General features: G+C 36.7%; 1 protein-coding gene and 2 long non-coding RNA genes across 7 annotated transcripts in view; 1 reads left to right on the top strand and 2 right to left on the bottom strand.

Annotated features, from left to right (window-relative positions):
* CalpC (calpain-C) overlaps positions 1-19,654 on the bottom strand; it is a 99,084-nt gene that overhangs the window by 10,164 nt on the left and 69,266 nt on the right. Inside the window, exons 1-4 of one of the 4 annotated variants that reach the window (XR_001100378.2) lie at positions 17,484-18,034; positions 6,688-6,831; positions 4,817-4,886; positions 1,603-1,885 (exon numbers count right to left, since the gene is read on the bottom strand). Coding sequence is in view for 3 of the 4 variants with exons in the window: in XM_012363487.2 (XP_012218910.1) it covers positions 1,603-1,885; positions 4,817-4,886; positions 6,688-6,831; positions 17,484-17,492 (506 nt within the window). In the remaining variant the exon portion in view is untranslated. Of the gene's footprint in view, positions 1-1,602; positions 1,886-4,816; positions 4,887-6,687; positions 6,832-8,205; positions 8,283-17,483; positions 18,035-19,654 lie in introns of those variants that run through there. The other 3 variants (XM_012363487.2, XM_012363488.2, XM_012363489.2) reach the window with 3 other exon arrangements.
* Positions 136-3,641, top strand: LOC137000082 (uncharacterized). 2 transcript variants are annotated; one of them, XR_010890374.1, is made up of 3 exons: positions 136-641; positions 914-1,169; positions 1,623-3,641. It is a non-coding gene; the product is annotated as an uncharacterized lncRNA (long non-coding RNA). The 2 variants fall into 2 exon arrangements; XR_010890375.1 differs by having other exon boundaries at positions 137-641; positions 1,626-3,641.
* Positions 10,284-15,678, bottom strand: LOC137000083 (uncharacterized). The gene is made up of 3 exons (XR_010890376.1): positions 12,046-15,678; positions 11,716-11,990; positions 10,284-11,359 (listed from the first exon to the last, which is right to left on the bottom strand). It is a non-coding gene; the product is annotated as an uncharacterized lncRNA (long non-coding RNA).

Genomic DNA, 19,654 nt, shown 5'->3' with positions numbered 1-19,654 from the left:
AGTTACACGTTAAACAGTGTAAAAACCAGCAGTTAGCCTCATTAAAAACTTGTTAGTATCTACTTGTTAGTCTCCTTAATAATTGTTTGATTTTTAGTAACGATAAGTATAAAACATTTGGTTTGTATAAATGTATTGTGTGCAAAAAAAATCTTGCGCAAAAATCACTAGACGTCCCTCGATCGTTTGCTTTCTCAGTTCCCTTTTGTTTGGCGAGGGACGAGGCCGTCTTTCTTTTTAACGCCATCACCTTGCAAGCAGTTTCGAGAGCAACGCCCAAGCGGGATTTACACTTGCGATGAGGCAAGAAGCCAAGGAAGACGAGAAAGAAAGAAAGAGAGAGAAGAGACGCGCAAGACGCGAGTAACGAGAGAAAAGAGAGAGGACGGAGGTAGGTACGGTCATCAGAGAAAGATTAAGAAGAGGAGCAAGGACCTCCGCGGCAGAACCGGTCATCGTCGTCCGTCCGTCCGTCCGCGTAAACTCATCTCGTGGCGAGAGATCGCGCGCCTCGATTACTCGCGTCACGAATCTCGGCGTCGCAAGATGAAGTCGCGGGATGAAGTTTCCGTCCGTTCGCTCAAGTGAGATCAGTTTCATCGTCGCTCTCGACTTGTCAACTTCCACGACCGCAGCAAAACGTAATTACCAGCGCGTATCTCACCCGCACTTCACTCTGCATTAATTATAAATTTTGATACGTGTAAAATGTCATTTCTAACTATGTAAAAGTTACTCACGCAATAAATTTTTCTAAACTTTTCTAATTAGAAATTTATTATTTAATTTCCTTTAAGCCACATTTCTTGTAATTTTTTAAACCCTTACTGTATTAAACTTTGTGTGATTGAGAATAATATATTAATTATTTTATAGACACATGACAATATTAAAAATATCTTTTTATTTTCAGAACGTATCACTGTTGTGCATTTCCTTTTATGGTTCGGCCAAATTTAGAACCGCGTATCTCAAAGCGCAATCGACGCCAGTCTGTCGGTCCAATCTCACGTATCCTACACCCGCGCCGATGGCGATTGAGGTTCATCGATCGAACACACTGAGGTCGATCTTTGCGCGCGAATTCACCTTGAACAGCCACCTGGTGGACGCCCACGCCGCCCACGGCAATTCGCCGTTCGTCTCAAACTGGCTCGAAAACCACCTCCGTAAGAGCACAATGTATCTCATCTTTTCATTTCTACGACCTTATGCAAAATAAGATCCAAGATTTAGAAAACTTTAAAGCTTGTTCTTCAGAAAAAATAAATCTGTATCAATTATTAGCACAATATTTCTTGCGTTATTTTCATCGGTGCTAATTAAAACAATGAATAATTTATTTAATAACAAAAAGAATTTTTATGCGCGTGCAATAATATCAAATAAACAACTCTTGTGTCAACCTAGAAAAAATTCTATAATTAAAACGACATAATTGCTTACTCATCAACACATCGCTCATTCAGTTCTCTGTTCTATCTGGGTCAACAAAAGTGCTATCACTATTTTTTTTTTGTAGCTGCGATCTCGCTGTAATTTCTATCTGCAGATTTATCTGTCCGTGAAATTCTGATGTAAAAACGATCAAAGAAAACTCACTTGGCGTACGCTTTCTCCAGCAGCGCCGGCCAGAATTGATCACTATGGCGACTCTGGACGAAGGCCAATCTTCCGTGAACTGCTGGTAATCTGTCGTCGACGAGAACTTCTACCCATGCGCCACACCACCACAGTCGAAACCTGAACACTCCAGCGTATTCAGCAGTTGGCGAGCCCGAGGGTTCTCCACTGCTTCCGAAACCCTGATCTGCTGGTACCACCCTGTAGAATAGACCTTTGCTAAGATGCAGCACGCCCAGGCATGATACCAGCCACTTGTCACCTAAACAGAAAAATAATATCCTGTTGAATAACCTTTTTTGGAAATTTTTATTTTTTCTATTGAGATCTAAAAAAAAATGCGACCGTAAAAAATTTTTAGTGAAAGAGAAAAATTATCCAAAGATAGTAGGATGATAAATATCTTAGAACTACTTTTTATCTTACGCTTTTTGTCTAAAAATTTCATCAAATAAAAAAATAAAGTTTAATATTCCACAAACATAAAGATAAATTGCGTGATAAACTACAAACTAAATTTGCTTATTAAAAAAAACGTGCAAAACATCCGAGAAATCGTTAATGTATGCATACCTAATTTTATTTTAAAGTGATTATACTGATGTTGTCATCCTGTCACTAAACTCTTAAAGAATATGGAATAACTTATCGAACTGTTTAATGTTGCAAATTGCGCAATTAATAAAAATTTACTGTTTTTTTAGCGATCAGTGAGTTCTTTGTAAAAACAAAATAGCTGCGTAGCGTTCGTCGAATGTGTTGTAATATCATGAGAAAATTGTCTATGATTCAAGAATGACATTGTATTTTATCTTATTGTGTTCATTCACTTCACTTTCGTTTTCGAAGATCTAATCGCTGATCAAATGCTCGCTTTTATCGGCTTTTTGCCACTCAAGACTGAAGAAGAAAGGAAAATGAGAGCAAGTCGCTCGAAGGCGGATTTGCATTATTCACTTTCAATAATGACTCTTGTTTCACGTTTCAACTAGTTTCTAGAAGAAATATATAATAACGTTTCTATCACACATACTGAAACAAACTGAACTTTCATTATTTCGCAGAATGATAGTTTTGCTACATAAACTCTTAATCTTCATTCCGTATATTACTATGTTTTACTTGAAACACGCTCGAAGTGTTTCCACTTCGATCGAGTTCATTAAAGTCGATCTCGAAAGCAGGCGTGTCGACACGCAAGGCCATGAAGGCAAATCGCCGAATTTTGTGATGTCGCGATGTAGGTCGGTACAAATTATTACATGTCATCATCCTGCTTGGCTGTGCGTGCGTACACGTTAACGGGACACGTCGCTCGCGCTACAGCAAACGCAGTTATATCTTCAGGAATGCGCCCGCATGGCTTACTCGAGAGCGCTCGACTTCCGGCGGCGCGATGCAACACTCGTGAATTATACCTGAGCTGCGGAAGGGATTACGTCGCAGAACGTTCCACGGTGCATTAGCTCGCGTCCGAGGTGAAGTTGCATTCCGTTTTAATTTCCTGAGTTGGCTACAATCGTGAGCATTCGAAGGCATGACAAAATCCGAAGAATGCAAAATTATTACTACAATGCATCATTGTAACAAGTAGCGAGTAACAAGTAATGAGTAACCTCTCATCTCACTCCATGAAATAATGAAATTTAAACTCGTGGCAAAAAAATTTTTTTTGTAGAAACGAACCGTTAACATTATTACACGTTTTTTGCAATTAAGATACTACGATTAAAAATAAGAAAGAGTGAGTAATTATAACGTTACATTTAATAGCCAAAAATTAAAAACTGACTTTTTTTTCACAAGAATGTGAAATTTTGTTACAATAATTACAGGGTATAATAAAAAAGTGTAACAACGTATTTGCTGTCAATCCGTAACACCTATCAAACTAAAAACTGGTTTGACTTCCTGTTCTTGCATTCTCGGAAGAAATCAAGAATTTCAAACGCGATATTTTATCTTGCGTACAGAAAGTTTATAGTAGACACTATATCTTTCAGCATTTTATTCGTTGACCTTATCGCACCATTTAGAATCGTAGCAGCGAAAAAATAATTCCAACATTTGATACGATACGTAACATTTAACAAGTGTTACTATCTTCATGATGTAGTAATTAGCAGTGGAATAAGTTCTCGAGTAAATTGCGCATTCAAGTATCAACGGCACGAACGCACAACTTTCTAACGTAATTAATACACGCAGAGTTTTGAAAGCATTTATCAAATATTACATTCTCGTTTGATTCTCATTATAGGTATAAGTTTCGCCTACAATGCTGTTAATGCCATTTTGATTGAACCATTTAATCGCGAATACTATTGATATTGAATCATAATTAATCACAATATTCAATATTCAATTGATAAATAGCGACGTGATCACTTTCTTAATTACTTAATTGATATCATCTACGAGAGCTATGACTATTATGCGCATACAGCTGATACGCAACGCAGAAATGCCAATCTTTTTACGTCATTGCAATTGAGATTCAGTGTTGTTCTTCTTCTGCTTGTAGAAATTACACTTAGAGTACCTAATGCAGGTAGTAGCGCAGGAAAACATTTAAGTTTTTCTAGCTCGATTACGCGCGCTTAAAACGGAACGCACGAGAAAACCTGTTCAACCATTCCTGGTATTAATATTTCATATTTATGTATCATATTGTAAAAAGTTCTACGCACTCACACACTTACATGTATGGGCGCATTTCAAACTGTGTTAAAATTGGTTGAATGTTCCGCAGAATATTGTGAATCGACTCTATTTTATAGATAAATAAAATAAAGCAAAATTGCGATGTGCATGAATGATTTTATTCCGTAGATAACCGACTATGAAAGTTTAATATTCGATTACCCGTCCGTGGTAGTGAACTCGCGTAACCTTTCGTCGCGCAAGGAGAAAAAGAGTCAAATAGGAGCCAGAGGTTTTCAAACACACAACGTATCATTACGTCTATCGAGGAAATTTCATACCACCAAGATAAAAGGAGAAAAGGCAAAAGCGGAACAACCAGTTCTGTCGTTTCTGGATGCTTCTCGTGCGCCGTTTATTTATGCATGCTTTGTTTCACTGACGTTTATTCAATACGTTCTCTCATGTTATGCTCTACTCTCCTGCACTCAAATTTATTGTATAAAAGCAGGTTACGATTATTTCTTACAAATAATATTTTATTACTCACCCATTTTCCCTGGAATTACGTCGAATTGAGCCGGCGCATCGCTGACAAAAATCGGACGATTGCATAATTCCTGAAACGAAGAAAATTATCTTCAATTTCTTTCTCCTGCAAAATCTTTGCATTTTTCTATGTATTTGATCACTCATAACAGAGTAATGTGGAATGGAATCTACACATTATGTAAGGCACAAAGAAGTGATTCTCGGTGCATATCTATCTATTGATGTGTTCATGATTCACTTCTTTCCTGTTATTTACTCGAGATAAATGTTTCCAGGAAAACTTCTCAAAGACAAAACAATTTGCTCATAATTTATTGCATTTATCAATCATAGTTAATTAATTAATTCTAAGTGTATCAAATGTGTCATTATCTAGAATTTATATTTCCATATACTGTCACGCTTCCCTCCACGCAGCTGTCCTCACATTATCTTTTATCATTTGCTTATTGCTGATTCTAGTTGAAGCAGAAATTTATATTTCAGCAATTTTATTGTAATTTTTGATAATATTTTTTTATGGGACAATTCTATTTTATTAATTTTTATTGTTACACAAATTATACAGTACGAAAAATATCAATATTCGATAAAATAATCACGTATATGCGGTTACCTTGTGCTGAAGAAATATTAATGATTTTAACAATGGTAAAACACACAAAGCAATAATTGGGGTCATATTAAATAACTGTTTTCCAACTACGTCCCGTGCTAACGTAATATCAGTCTCTTTTGGCGCGTATTTCCGGTCGGTAGCGCGATCGTGACGGGAATTTGTAAAGGTAAACTTCGGCGACGGTGTTAAAAGCGCGACACGCCAACGATGCACGCCATATATGAGTTCTCCACGCAATTGTTGACCTTGTCGTAGGAATGTGTGGCTGTCAGTGACTTCTATTACGATCATTATATGCGACGATGATGCACGGCCACGCAATGTCTCGTTTAGTAAACAGAAAACCACGGTTACGCGTCGTCGACTTCACCTGCCACTCACTCGTTTTTCATCTCGTCGTGCAGGTTGCGTAATCTACACCGCAGGATCGTTGATCCCTGTTTCGATATTTTATAGAACTACTTGCTGGATTTAAAAGAATGTCATTCTATTTAAGATGGATTCGAAGAGTCTGAATTCAGTATCTCGAGTTTATTCTAACGTTCAATGTATCAAAGTAAAATTAGTAAGAACATTAAATATTTTTATTAATAAATTTATGTAACAAAATTATATTAAAGTTATAAATATAATTTTTTTAAATAATCTATGACACAAAGAGAGTAATTGAATATTTTAAATATAGTTTAGGTATTAGGAAAAAAATACAAAAATAAATCAGTGAGATAATTGTGTGAAGACAGCAAGATCTTTTGTCAGAATGAGTGATTCCGTTAAGTTTTGTGACCAGAAAACACGTTCCACGATTATAAGCACGCAGGCGACAGAGAAGAGCTGCGTGTCAAGGTTGCGAACTGTTTTCGTTACGGTTCCTAAGTTCCATGGTACATGTCTTTCCGTTCTTTAGGAACTGGAGCGAACCGAGGAAGCTAATTTAGTTCCAGGCTGCTCCCGAAGGAATAACCTCATTGTTTATCAACTACCAAGGAATAAAATTTTAATCGTTCCGGATTGCAGGAAAAAAGTATATATCATACTTAAGTTATTTTTCATAGAGACGAATATTTTTGTAATATAAAGATATTTGTCTAAATTAATTTAGATGTATAAGCCGAACGGAGTATTAATAAAGTATATACATTATAAAAGAATGTATAATATTACATCGTTTTATATATTTTGCTAAATATAAAACACTATTATAGTTAAAAATAATTTTATACTAGTCGAAGGAAAAGATGCGGTCTTACCTTCGGCCTTTTCCATTGAAACTGGAACGGCGGTGTCTGGTGATAAAAGACTGACGCTTGTGTCGCTGGAAATTCTGGATCCTCCCAGAGCTCACCTCGTTTCAAGCACGAACGCTTGATCCGTTCGTACTCGCTCATTACGTCCTGAGAGCAAGATAACGAAGAAAAAACTTGAAAATAATAAATTGAATACTAAAACTGACTAAAATCTGAAATCTGACGGTACTATTAATATAAACTAAAGTATTTATCATAAGAGATATTAAAGTCACCTTTTGATTGATGACACAGAAAAAAATGTAACATAAAGTCCTTATTAAATTTATGATTCATTAAAATTATAAATTGTAACATCTATTAACTTATTATACTTATATAATTCAGACTGAACAAAACATCATGATAGTTCTTAATTACAATTGATTAGAATTTTATGAAAATATATTTAGTTATTTAATACTAAAACAAAGACCGTATTCTTTTAACAAAGAACTTCCTAGCGGAGTTGAATTCAAAGATTACGCTATGTTATTAATATTAATGGCTCATTGCTAATAGAGGGTGAGAATTTAACAGTACTTTTACCCACATATCACCTTCTCATTCTTCTCCTCATCTTCCCTCGTAATTAAAGTACAAGTAAAAGATGTTCAAAAACTTCTCTGAAATACCGCGGTGCGGTTCTTACGATGATTAATAATACGCATTAGCAAATGTCGACGTTTAAAATTGCACAGGAATACGAAGTGAGTTTCCAAGCGTTCTCGTGCAAAATAATGTTAATAACGATATATCTTAACCTCGTTGGAAAACAAAAGAGTGTACATCCAGAGATAATTCAAAGAAAATTTACACGCAATTTTAATTTAAAAATTTTTTTAAAGTGTCACAAATTGTTTTGCATATATTTGCATGCCATAATCCTCTCAAAGAATTTTAAAAACAATTTTAAAATCTTAAAAAATCAATTTATAGAATTTTATAAAATAAATCCATATAATCTAGAAAGTGCTGTGATACTCCTAATTAGATTTTACACGTATACGCGACGTAAACTGGTTCCAAACTTTTTGGCAAACATTTAGAATTCTTTCTCACGCCACGCGTGTATCTTGATGACCTTCACAAATCTCTCGAGTTAATCTTAACGAGCGACTTGTAAAATTTTGCCTCTCACAAAGTAGATGCTCAAAGTAGAAATCATATTTATACAGCTCCTTAAAAAAATCTCATAATAACACCTTGTCAGACGAGAGAAACAAATCACTTTCACAGATATCCATGCGTGTGCGTTTGCTAATCGGCGGCGCGTTTCTGACCTCGATACATACGTCAATAATGTGTTTCGAGTTTATCGAACGTATTATATCCAGGTCAACACTCTCTCCTTGTCAAGTTTTCACCATCGTTATTAACAACGCTTCTTCGCCGTTTCTTTATCCGGCTTTCGGCCGGAAGTAAAAGTCATTGACATCTCTTGATGAGAGAAGCCTTTAGGCGTACTGGAATAAACCTCACCTGCCGCATCCGTAACACGTAACTTTATACACAGTTTTACTGCACAGTGTAATTAACGATTAATATCGACGTTTTACACCGAGCTTAGCAAATGCCGATGATGCTCGTTCGTCTAATGGATTTTAATGATGCGACACTAATGCCAAGGCGAAATTAAAAAATATCCTGCCGCGCCGGATATCGCGTGGAATATTTACCTGTAAAACACGTGCGTTACACATCGCAGCACGTTCATTAATATTAATGCCTTCGTGATTATTAACATGTTTGCTATATATTCTACTATCTTACGTGAAGACAAATCAAAATTTGGAACCCAGGAAATAAGCAAAGAATATGTTTTATGTATGGATATTAATTTTTTATCTCCAAATCATGGAACAATAATTGGAACAAAATGTTATTTACATTCCAAGACATTGGTTTTTTTTTTAATATGCTTCACTAAATAAAATTTCTGAAATGTTTAGCCTATTCTTCAAATATTTAATAAAATTCTTAACAAACATTATTTTACTAATTACTATATTTCCTAAAATAATCTTCAAATTAAAATTCTGTATTAAAGTACATTTTACTTAAAATAAATTAAATCAACTTCTTTATATAAAAATCTGAATTTAAATTTGTGAAATTTTTTACCTAATTAATAATAATTAAAAAATCAGTTCAATCAATTAAAAAATTTCACTATACAAAGTGAAGACACTATTTTCCAGTCTTCGTTCAATGAGAAACATGTATTTCATCCTGTTTCTTCTCGTTACAAGATAAATATCGTCATCACAGTGATAGGCCATTGAACGTTTCTGCGACGGAGGAGATGTCCTCCACGCCTCAGTGAACCGTAATGCTGTCATTAAATTTTGCAACGGCCGTTGATAATATATTTTCACCGCGTAGGCGATAATGCAGGAGAAGGTGTGCGCGCGGCGCGTGGTCGTGAAAGCGTCACGATTGCGAAATACTCAATTACATTCGTCGGGGTACTGCGTTCCGGTTTCAAAGCATTGTTCCAAAGCCGGTTAATTCCACCGAATGACGCGGTGCACCAATTAAGATCGTAATAAAACGGCACTGGATAATTAGCGCGGTGCAGAGGTCCTTCTGTCGCGCTCATTCCGCACGTACCGTGTTTCTCTCTTTCTCTCTTTCTCAACGTCTCTTTTCCTCTCTGCGACCAATCCTGTTTTGTTGCGTGGAGCCACCTTGGCATACCAGGTTGAGGCGTGTCTTTTTGCATTGTCACTCGACAAACAGCCATACGTTTGAATTATCTCTTTCGTAATAAACCGACTGCAGGACAGTCCGCTACTCTTTGTAACATGTTCATCAAATTTGCATATCTCGTATTTATTAGACCTTTCCGCAATTTAATATTTACATCTGACAATTAGCTTAATATCATTTATTTGGATAATTTAAAAACTCTTAATAAGAGTAAGTAAAAAATTCTTTTATGAGATCAGTTCAAAGATCAGTATTTCTACTGCTGAAATAAGAGGTGGAAAAGAATTGGCACGAGGCTAACATTTTTGCGCGTTTCTCGAACAAGGGAACGCTTTCCGGAGTGAACCGTTTTGTGCGGTGCTTCTTTGTAAATCTCGAAAATAGCCCTTAATCTACGTTTCCGAGCTCAAGCCACTTTATCCGTCCAAGTGCAGCACGAGAGGTACGGTTATAATGACTGAAATTGCGGAAGGCCAAGGAGTAGTATCGTGGATCCACCATCCACGGATGAGGCAAGCCATAAAGGCTTTCTCGACCAACCACCGACACACACCGCGTAGTGGTCCGTGCGCCTCAAGGCCGCGAGAGAACCAAGCATGAAACTAGTTCGACCGGTACGAGAGTATGGTAGCTATTATGTACCTAACATGTATAGTAGATCGCTGGAAGTGTTCGCTTTAGCGGAAGACGGGAGTTCACCGCGTAGAGTGCGTCGGCTTCGAATGCGTCGGCTTCCAGGCGCCTTTGAGAAATAAAACTAGACATCCGATTCTCCGGATCCATCAGCCATTAGTCGCTCACTCTTCCATCACCTTTTTACCAAACTTTTTTACAACTTTTTCTGCGGAAATAAAGTTCAATAACTGCAAAATCTATTTTAAACTCTCAGCGTCTCTAAAATAATTTGTTTATCTGCGCATAATTGCTATTTCTTACAAAAATGTACATACTTGCTATTTATTATTCAGAAGAATGTTATGTAACATCACAAAAAATCATGACATGTTCCTTCAAATAAATTATTGTAGAAATTTGCAAAAATAATTTGACTCAAAAACAGGTAGATGTGTTTCCACAAGCGGGAGCGATCGTTGATGACTAATCGTATACTTTCTACTGGTCAGAGAATTTTTACGCTCAGCTTGCACACGTGGCCTTGAGACTCGGGCGCATCCGAGCGAAGTACTCGCAGGGCGAAAAAGCGTGCTCCTCCGTCATGACTTAGCGAAGTGGCGGAATGATGGTGCGGAAATGCAAAAGCTTTTGCGTTCTTCCTGTCGCGATTCCTGACACGTCACTCTTTGTAAGAACGTCCCAGATGCACGAGTCGCTTGAGCGGAAGGCTTTTACGTCGGTCACGTGTTCCAAAGGCGTATTATTACGTTCACTTTGTTCCACAAAACGAGCAAGGCCGTCGTTTGGTCGGCGCAGGTTGCCAACAAATGACCAAGCTGGTCGAGCGTGCAGAAGCAAATTTTTTACTTAATACGATTTATAAGAAGCTTGAATTCAGGGAACTAGATTGTGTCGCGCTAAAAACTTTAGCAATTTTATATAATAAGAGTTTAAAAAGCAAACTTCTTTTTTTCTTGTATGATGAGAAAAAAATAAAGTGTACTTACAATCGGTATATTCAAGAGTCACTTTTAGAATGTCTGATTCAAGTATATACAATGTTAAATGGCGGATATTCCATTTTAAGCATGAGAATCACTTTATCTTTGACATCAAAAATATTTATTAGCTTCATGTTATTGTGCTGATGCTGCAGCGACTAGCTGAGATGCATGTTCAAGTAACGGTACCCAGCAGCGAGCGTTCTTCGTAACCTCATGAACTGTGACCTTAATTTCCTCTTCTCTATTATAACTCGTTCCATTTTTTCCTTCGCAATTATGCCGCCCCCATAGATTCCGTTGTTTAACTTGTCAAAAGATCGGAGCAAGTTTTTTTAATATTACGTAACATAATCGTGAAGCGATAAATATATATTGTTGCTATTATTAAATGCAAAATTTAATTTTATATTAATATCGAATTTCTCGGCATTCAAAATTCTTTTTATGAGAACAATTTTATTTTTCTCAATAAACACACGAAGTATTCAAGAAGAACATAATACAGATATTAAGTGAATCATTCAGACTATATTATAAATTATAATACTTTCTTCGTACTATTAATTTTTACATAAATTTCTATTAAAAAAAATTTTAAACACAATTAAAGAATAAGATAAAAATAAATAAAACTGCATCAAGTAAAATAAATTACACAAACCTCCGAATAACTTTCGTTAAATTTTTATTGCAGCTCGTGCGATAATTTCAAGGTGTGTTTACGACCGCGAACAAAACGAGCAGCAGTCGTGGTGGTTCCGCACCACCAGCATAAAGCCGTACAGCGAAACGAGAAAATGACGGTAATTTCGATTATGCATAATTTGTCGGATCCTGATGGTTTCTCTGTCTCCTGACAAAAGCACTTTCTCTCCTCGACACACTGCTCTTTGCTCTTATGAGAACTGTTCACTCGAAGCATCTTGCGTCTGTGCACTGCAATTCGAAACGCTAGACTGTCTCGCATGTACGTTGTAACGCTTCGACTTACCTGGAAGTCGAACATAATCATGCTGAGCTTCAACGTCACCTAGGATAATCGTCGTGATCGGTTTTCCTTGATAACAAACGATGCCGCGAGTGATTTTGCGTAATCGACAATCCGCGCGAGCAATTTCCTTGCCGGAAGTCCGAGGCACGACACTTCCGCGGGGCCCAATTCAACATTTTCACTCGATGCGAAACTAGAAACTTAGAAAGTTGCCTCCTGGGACGTATTCAAATGCCTGATGCCGCAGAAAATTGGGCGAGCGCGAGAGCGTTATTAATCTTTTCAAAACGAAGCAACTTTGTGAGACAGCAGTCGAGAGAGAGCAGGAGTTAATCATTCAAATTCAAATTAGAAATTTGCCGATAAATCTCAACCAAAATAAAATTTTTAAATAAATCATAGCGTAAATTATTAAAAAGTATTAATAATTCATTTCTTTTCTCTGTTAGAATTATTTTCTTATCACATTTACGTTTCAAAACAATTGTAAAATAATTTTATTGTTATCTAACACTGATATTGGAAAAAGAAATTAATACTTATGAAATCAGAACACTAAACAATCACTACCTCATTAATTATCGGCAAACAATAGCTTCGTAATGATTTAATAATTAAAAAGATTCGCGGAGAATATTAAACTGCATGCTTGGTTGCCACAGCAAACTTTTTAACGCTTTTCACCAACCATATCATTGCAGTGCCCTATTTCGTTACGATCTGCACATCACGTTTACATAATACTTCACCTATACGATGCATTAGTACAGTTCCGTTTGAGTTACACATTGAAAGCGAGTTTGCTTATAAACACATCAAACGATGTAACAAAGATCATAACATACAGGATGTCCCTAATTTACTACGCTATATTTTATGTGCGAGTTCTTTAATTAATTGAAAGTAATTTCATTAAAAAAAAAAAAACATTAAGGTAGTGCGCAGTCTTGTTAGTTAGAAATAATAAAAATAAAATATTCTTTAAATCGTATATATACGTTTCTTGTGCTTGCTTTATTAACATTCAGGCCCTCTTGCCTGAAGTAGTTCATCCCGTAATTCTTCGCGCAAGGCCTTTCATTTGCGATTTCTTCGCATGATAATCCAACAACCCGTAAGCAACCGCTCGTGCTCCCACTATCCCTTGGCAAATGCCGGAAATTTGTGCAAGTGCCGTAACGTTATCGTCTGGCTGATCATCGAGGAACGCGACTCTTGATTTTCCACGCGCGTCTACTATCTTGCCACGGCCTGCAGGTCTTCATATATGCACGATGAGTCTGGTGTACCAGAGGCAAGGCTTCCCGCGACTTATCGCGATGGTAAGCTTCACGTATCACCATTAGCCTTCGGCGAGTTCAAGATTTTCCCAGTTTCAGGAAGCGGTGAATTAATTAGCGCATGCAAAAAAACTGTTCTTTCATGCAACATTCGACAAAAAATACTATTAATTTATTAAACCCTGTTGATTTTTATTCGAGAGATAAATACACCTAAAAATGAATTAAAAATTTGAATTTAATATAATTAAACTATGGATAAATATTTTAAAACTGTTATTGAATTTTCATACTCAAATAGTTTGCAATATATAGCAATTTGCTTGTAGTAAGATTTATTTTTAATCGGATTCTGACATAAAATATGTTTTCAGCTTCCATTATCATTTCATTAACCCATAAATAAAATATTGTGACATGTAAATTAATTAACAGCATTCTTGTATCAGCCTTGAAATTTCATTTAAACGCTCTGACGTTTCAGATCGGCTTTGAAGCTAAACTGGCTACATTCTGATTTTTCTTTTTCATCGTATTTCCAACTTTTATTGGTTGGGTGAATGAAATGCGAACGATAAAGCAATTTATTTACGAGAAGCAAATTACGTTGGTAACGCAAACGCCATCGTGGTGCTCGCAAGAAGTCATAAATCGTCGCCTTCTTCGAAGCGCGTGCTGCTTAATTTTATCCCGCCAGTACTCGATGCGTACCTCGGCGCATTATTGTATCCTTTAACTGACGCTAATTTCATCCCGAACGAATACTGATTTACGGTGACTCGCCCAACGAGTCGAGTTTTCTCGGCGAGGGATCACTTAGATGTTTTTCTACTGATCTTAGCGGGGTTACCGCTCTCTTCATGATCGTGCTCGAGCGCTTCATCGCGAATATTGAATCGTAGAGCTTCGCTCAGATCTGCAATTGACTCTACCGACCCTGAACGATCCTCGTATTCCGAGAAACACTTTCCTCGGACAGTCACCGATGACTAATTATTTCCGCAAGTTAACGGATATATCGATGTAAATTGATTCATCATGTTCTTTGCTTACCAATTTAAGAAATCATTAAAAAAAAATCTTATCTGTAATATTTCGTATAAATCTTATGTTAATTCCACATGTCTTACATGATAAGATAAATCATATTACATTCTTAAGATCACGTAAAATTTTAATCAACATGACTGATCATGTACTGTCATGTACTGATCACGTCTTGTTTTTTTCTGCAAAAGAATCCCGTTTATAAGCGGATATGCACATCAAAAGATAACAGAAAATAAACTCTGCCTTTTTTGGAAATAACAAATAAAAGTTTGACGCATAACAAATTTTTGTGCAGTTTTAATAGATGTGTAAAAATTTTTTTTACAAAAACCGTCTTCACTGTTTTCCATCTTTTTCATCGGATAAGAAAAACAAGTATTCGAACAAGTTAGGATCTTTCGATGTCCTTGAGTTCGTCTCGAGTTCATCGTATCTCTCTTTGCTTTATACTTCGCCTCGAGCTGTAATTTTTTCTCTGTTCTTCGCGAGTAATGGTCATACCGAATTATTTTCGATCACCGCCTACTTCAATACTTACAAACTTGAGATAAAAAACCCGGGATTTCTAATATAAATCAAATATAATCTGCATTATACAATATATCTGCATTATTAAACGATGAAAAAAGGTTACAGAAAATCTGCTATAAATCTAATATTTATGAAAATGTATAAGAACCTTCCACGTAAATAAGTACCGGAAATACTATTACAACACGATCGACCCTAACCAAGAAAACCGTAACACCTACGCGAGAGTGTAAAAGTCAATCGCGTAACGATACGGCTCGTCTTGTAACCCAACACGCAAGGGCCGCATACGTTCCACATGGCGATATACGGTTAATATATGATGGATTAATAAATCTCGAGGCTACGCGAGACGTTCTCTCTCAGCTTGCAATTTTTACCGCCGGCTTCGCTCGCGTGAGAAAACGAAGAAGGGCTGCGTCTGGGCGCAGTAAATTCTGGAGGACGCAAAGAGGACGCTGTCTCCGAGAATATTTCAAATACAACTTTCTACGATCTTCACTTCAACAATTCGTAGCTTTGCTGGCGCTACGTTAGGCACGTGGGCAGAAATGTGTGTTGGTGTATGTCAATATATTGGACACCGGCCTCTCCTATCGGCGTCCCTATATGTGCAATGTTTGCGCCGTTCGCAATTTGTGTGTTTCGAGGTCGCGGAGAGAAGAAGACCCGGTTTTGCAGGAGGCAAAGAATCTCGCAACGGCGGCGAGGTGGAAACGCGCCGGTCGACTTCGAGGTTCCTCTCGACCATGTCGGAGGGAACGCGGAGGAACAGGTGAACCCGTCCACTCTGCCTCCGTTTCTACATTTGACGACCGGATTATCTTCTGGCACGGATTTTGCGAGATTGCAACGAGCAGCTGGTGCAAACTCATGACGGCAATGTGTTAATTGCTGGGGTGCCATGTAATTAATTCACCCTGATACAATAATTACACGAGGAATACGTCGAGCGAGACGCGAAAATATTATGAGCCATAAATGTAACAATCCTTTTAAAAGTTTTGTTATTTTCCCTTTTCCATTTCTACATTAGATTCAATGTTCGATAGAAAATCAGAAAAAAAAACAAGGATGGATAATTTAGATGTTGTCAGATGTTACGAAAGAAAATAAATATCATAATCGTCTTTCTTTGTTTTCAATGGCGCAGAGATTTTGAATGGAAAAAGTGTTACACAGATTACATTAGGATGTTCGCGTATAAGATAGGGTTGACTGACCTAAGCTAATGGACTTTAAGATAGTGTTTGGAAACGTAGGTAGAGATTTGTGGTTATGGGTGACGCGTTCGAAAGTAAAAATCCTTCAGGGCCGCATGGATTCTTTCACAACACTGTCCTACGTTCGCTGGCAATATTACAGTAATCTAAGTTAAGTGCCAGATAAAATTACTGATAATGATGATGAGTCCACATGCGCAACTGCAGAGACAAAAGAAAGCTTGGAAATATTATTCGTAATTTGCTTTTCTAATGTAGTAATAGTTGTTAATTGTACAAGAACACGCTCTTAATGGATCTTAACACGCAAATTTAAAAAAATTGCGTAACAATACTATTTCGATTAATCGCAAAATGCTTCAAAAGATTCTCGTGTGCCATGTTAAGAGAATATAAAGAATATGCTAACAAGACCGTAACAAAAATGAGATTTTAGAAAAAGTCTTTTGAAATCTAACGTTAAGATTTCACACTTGAAAGCAAAGTGAAAACTACTGCTGTTTCACATAATGTTTGTTCATGGCACTTGAATTACCATATGCACTCGCATGCCGCGTGGGTCCAATAGTTTCCATTTCACTAGCCGGATTCGGTGCAAACAGAGCGAGATGACTTTCACGCAAAGAAATCATTCTAGTCACATAGCGCGCCGCGCCTTACTAGAAATTCCGTAGTAAGTTATTGCTGAAATAGAAAGATGTGGGCAGCCTTTCGCAAGCTGAAGCTGCCTTCATACATGAGCAGAGAAAAAAGTGGGCCAGCGTTTTTGGAACAGGGCCTAGATAGATAAACGTCAAACTTGCACTAGAAAATGGTACTAGAACTTGCACTAGAAGATTTCTGATCAATTAATATTTTAAATAATGCAATTAAAAACGCAGTTGCGCATGTAACACGTGGCTTTAATGTAAGTAGTTTTTTTTTTAATATTCATAAAATGTAATTAAACATTTATCAACTTCTTTCCCACAAATACTTTATAATAATTTATAATTCCTACAATAATTTATAATTATTTTCAGCAAAATAACGTTAGCTCTATAAAATTTATAATTTATCTTTTAGAATTATTATAGCTATTTACTGACACCATTTGTTATAAATTTAAATATATAAAAAAAATTGCCCTAGAATTTTTAATTGTACATTTTAGTTTTATCAATTAATTTCAATCATTATCAATTATTATTAATTTTCAGTATTAATATTAACGCATAAAAAAAAACAGATGACAGGAATTTATACGCATTTCTAAACTTACAATTAGATAAATTTTTCTGGGAATTAATTAAATATAGAAACCAATAAGCCTAATGCATTCTTGCGCGTAGTTTCAACTTAAGATGATACTCACGTTAACCATCCGTAGTCAGGTTTCTGCAACTTCCTCTGAAATATCGCTTCACATCCAAGGAGGACGCTCGAGCACCTCTTCGAACCCACGCGTAGCCGACACTTTATCACTTATATACCAGATAAGTGTCTTCATTCAGGCACTCGATACTGAGGCACTCCGCGCACTTATCGTTAAGTTCGCGCGCTACCAGCCACTCCGAGGATCCCTCGAGTCGAATGTGTACGATCTCGTGTATTTCGTCGCGGAACGAAAGCCAGAGTGCTGCTATCGGGATTTCCAACGGGCGGATGAAAACGAATCAAATCTGTTTCTAAACGAACCGAAGCGCGAGAGGCGCACTACGCGGCCCCGCGTACGGAGCTGCTCTTCTGGTACCAACTGGCTACAACCGACTGGTAGAATTGGTGACTGACTGTGCGCCGGCTGCCCGCGCCATGGACTGCCACTCGTGGATCCGAAGCCGATCACCACCATCCTGGCTGACCTTCCTCCTCCTTCTCCACCGAGCTACCGTCGACGATCCTCTCTCTTTTCTTCTCCCTCTCCTGCTTATGACCGACCGCGTTGCTGTCTCCTTCCTCATCGTGAGGAAAGAGACTGTGTAAGTATCGTTCAACTGGATAAAAGATCAATATACCTATTTATATAGAACGGCTAATCGTTATTTTGTCTATGTAATCAGCTGGCAAAGATTTTGATGCAACAGCACATTACGCAACGTTGCACAAAAGTTATGTATTTTACTTTTCTTCTGCAAAAGTTTAAATTATTAGAATGAATCTCTTGTAGACAATTAAAAGACTAATAAGTAAGTTTACATTTATTATATATTTCATTTATTTAAAGAATTTTGATTTGTAAAAATAAATTATACCTTGAAACATGTTTCAAAAAATGTTCGTAAAATTTTCTGCAACTAAGATTTTAGTTATTTCATACAAAAAAATTATATGCTTTGCATCTATTCTGCTGTTAAAAAAATCCATAAACTTTTTTCTATTTAATTTGCATAATTTTATACTGTAGAAAAAGATTTAATATCAAAAACTATTCTCGAACTTTGACGACCTCAAGACGTTGATCGATCGTTGCCTGATTCTATTTCCCTCAACGTCTTATTTCGCGTTTTAGGAACGTATAATTTTAAACGCCTTACGAGCGAATCTACATAGAGGAAGGTCAAGGCGGAGATGAGCGTGCAGACTATAATTACGGGAGCCAAATGACAGGATTCACGAATGAGTGCTACGCGATTCAGGAAACAATGGCGCAGAGAATTAATAACAATATCAAAACGTTTGCGATGACAACATGATTTCCATCTATCGACGCCGTGGAAACAGGTCGATTTCGTCTTGGTCGCGGGTGGAAAGTGCGCGAGAGAGAGAAACGAACGGTTGAAGAGAAGTGGGAGAGAAAACGGGTAAGAGAATGGATAAAGAACGGCAGAATCGATCTCGAAGAGAGCGACAGAGAAACCCAATCATAGCCTGGAGCTGAGCCCGTTCTGGTGAAAGCTTGTGCACGTTGACTTTACTCGAGAGGTTCGCTCCGGCGTTATGTCAAACTGTTTCTCTCTGATTCTCTCTAGCAACTGATTCATTCAACATTCTTTGTCCTCAGACTTCATAAAAAATTTTTCTCATCACTACGCGATGTGACTCTAAATAGCAATATTTATTATATTTATTCTTATATTTATTTTTAAAAAAGTTTCTATAAAATTTGTGAAAATTTGCAATTATCATCGTTCGGTGTACATGTATTACATATACAATAATCAACAGCAAACTATACCAGAGTATTTTTTTCTTTCCATTTTATTATTGAATAGCATTATTTGAGTAGCAAAATTATTGAAATAAATTTAATATAATAATAAGAATGATTAAACATCCATGTATATGATCAACAATTAAAAAGGCATACTTTATATTCGGTAATCTAAATAATGTTTAAACTATCGAATTCCGTATTAATATATTAAACTATAAATTGTGAAAATATTTTCTACATTTTCAGGATACGATAAACTGGAGAACGCAAAATCGATAGTTTACTTTAAAGAGATGGTATACCTTGCTGCCATCTAAAAGATGCAGCTGAATCATCATGTTCAAAATTAGGAATAAATTATGCTAGCAATAAGCCGCGTAAAATAATATTAA

The sequence above is a fragment of the Linepithema humile genome, chromosome 5 (genome assembly GCF_040581485.1).
Source record: "Linepithema humile isolate Giens D197 chromosome 5, Lhum_UNIL_v1.0, whole genome shotgun sequence".
In the NCBI taxonomy this organism is placed as follows: Eukaryota; Metazoa; Arthropoda; class Insecta; order Hymenoptera; family Formicidae; genus Linepithema; species Linepithema humile.
The sequence above is the reverse complement of the archived record's forward strand: the minus strand, read 5'-3'. Positions and strand labels throughout refer to the sequence as shown.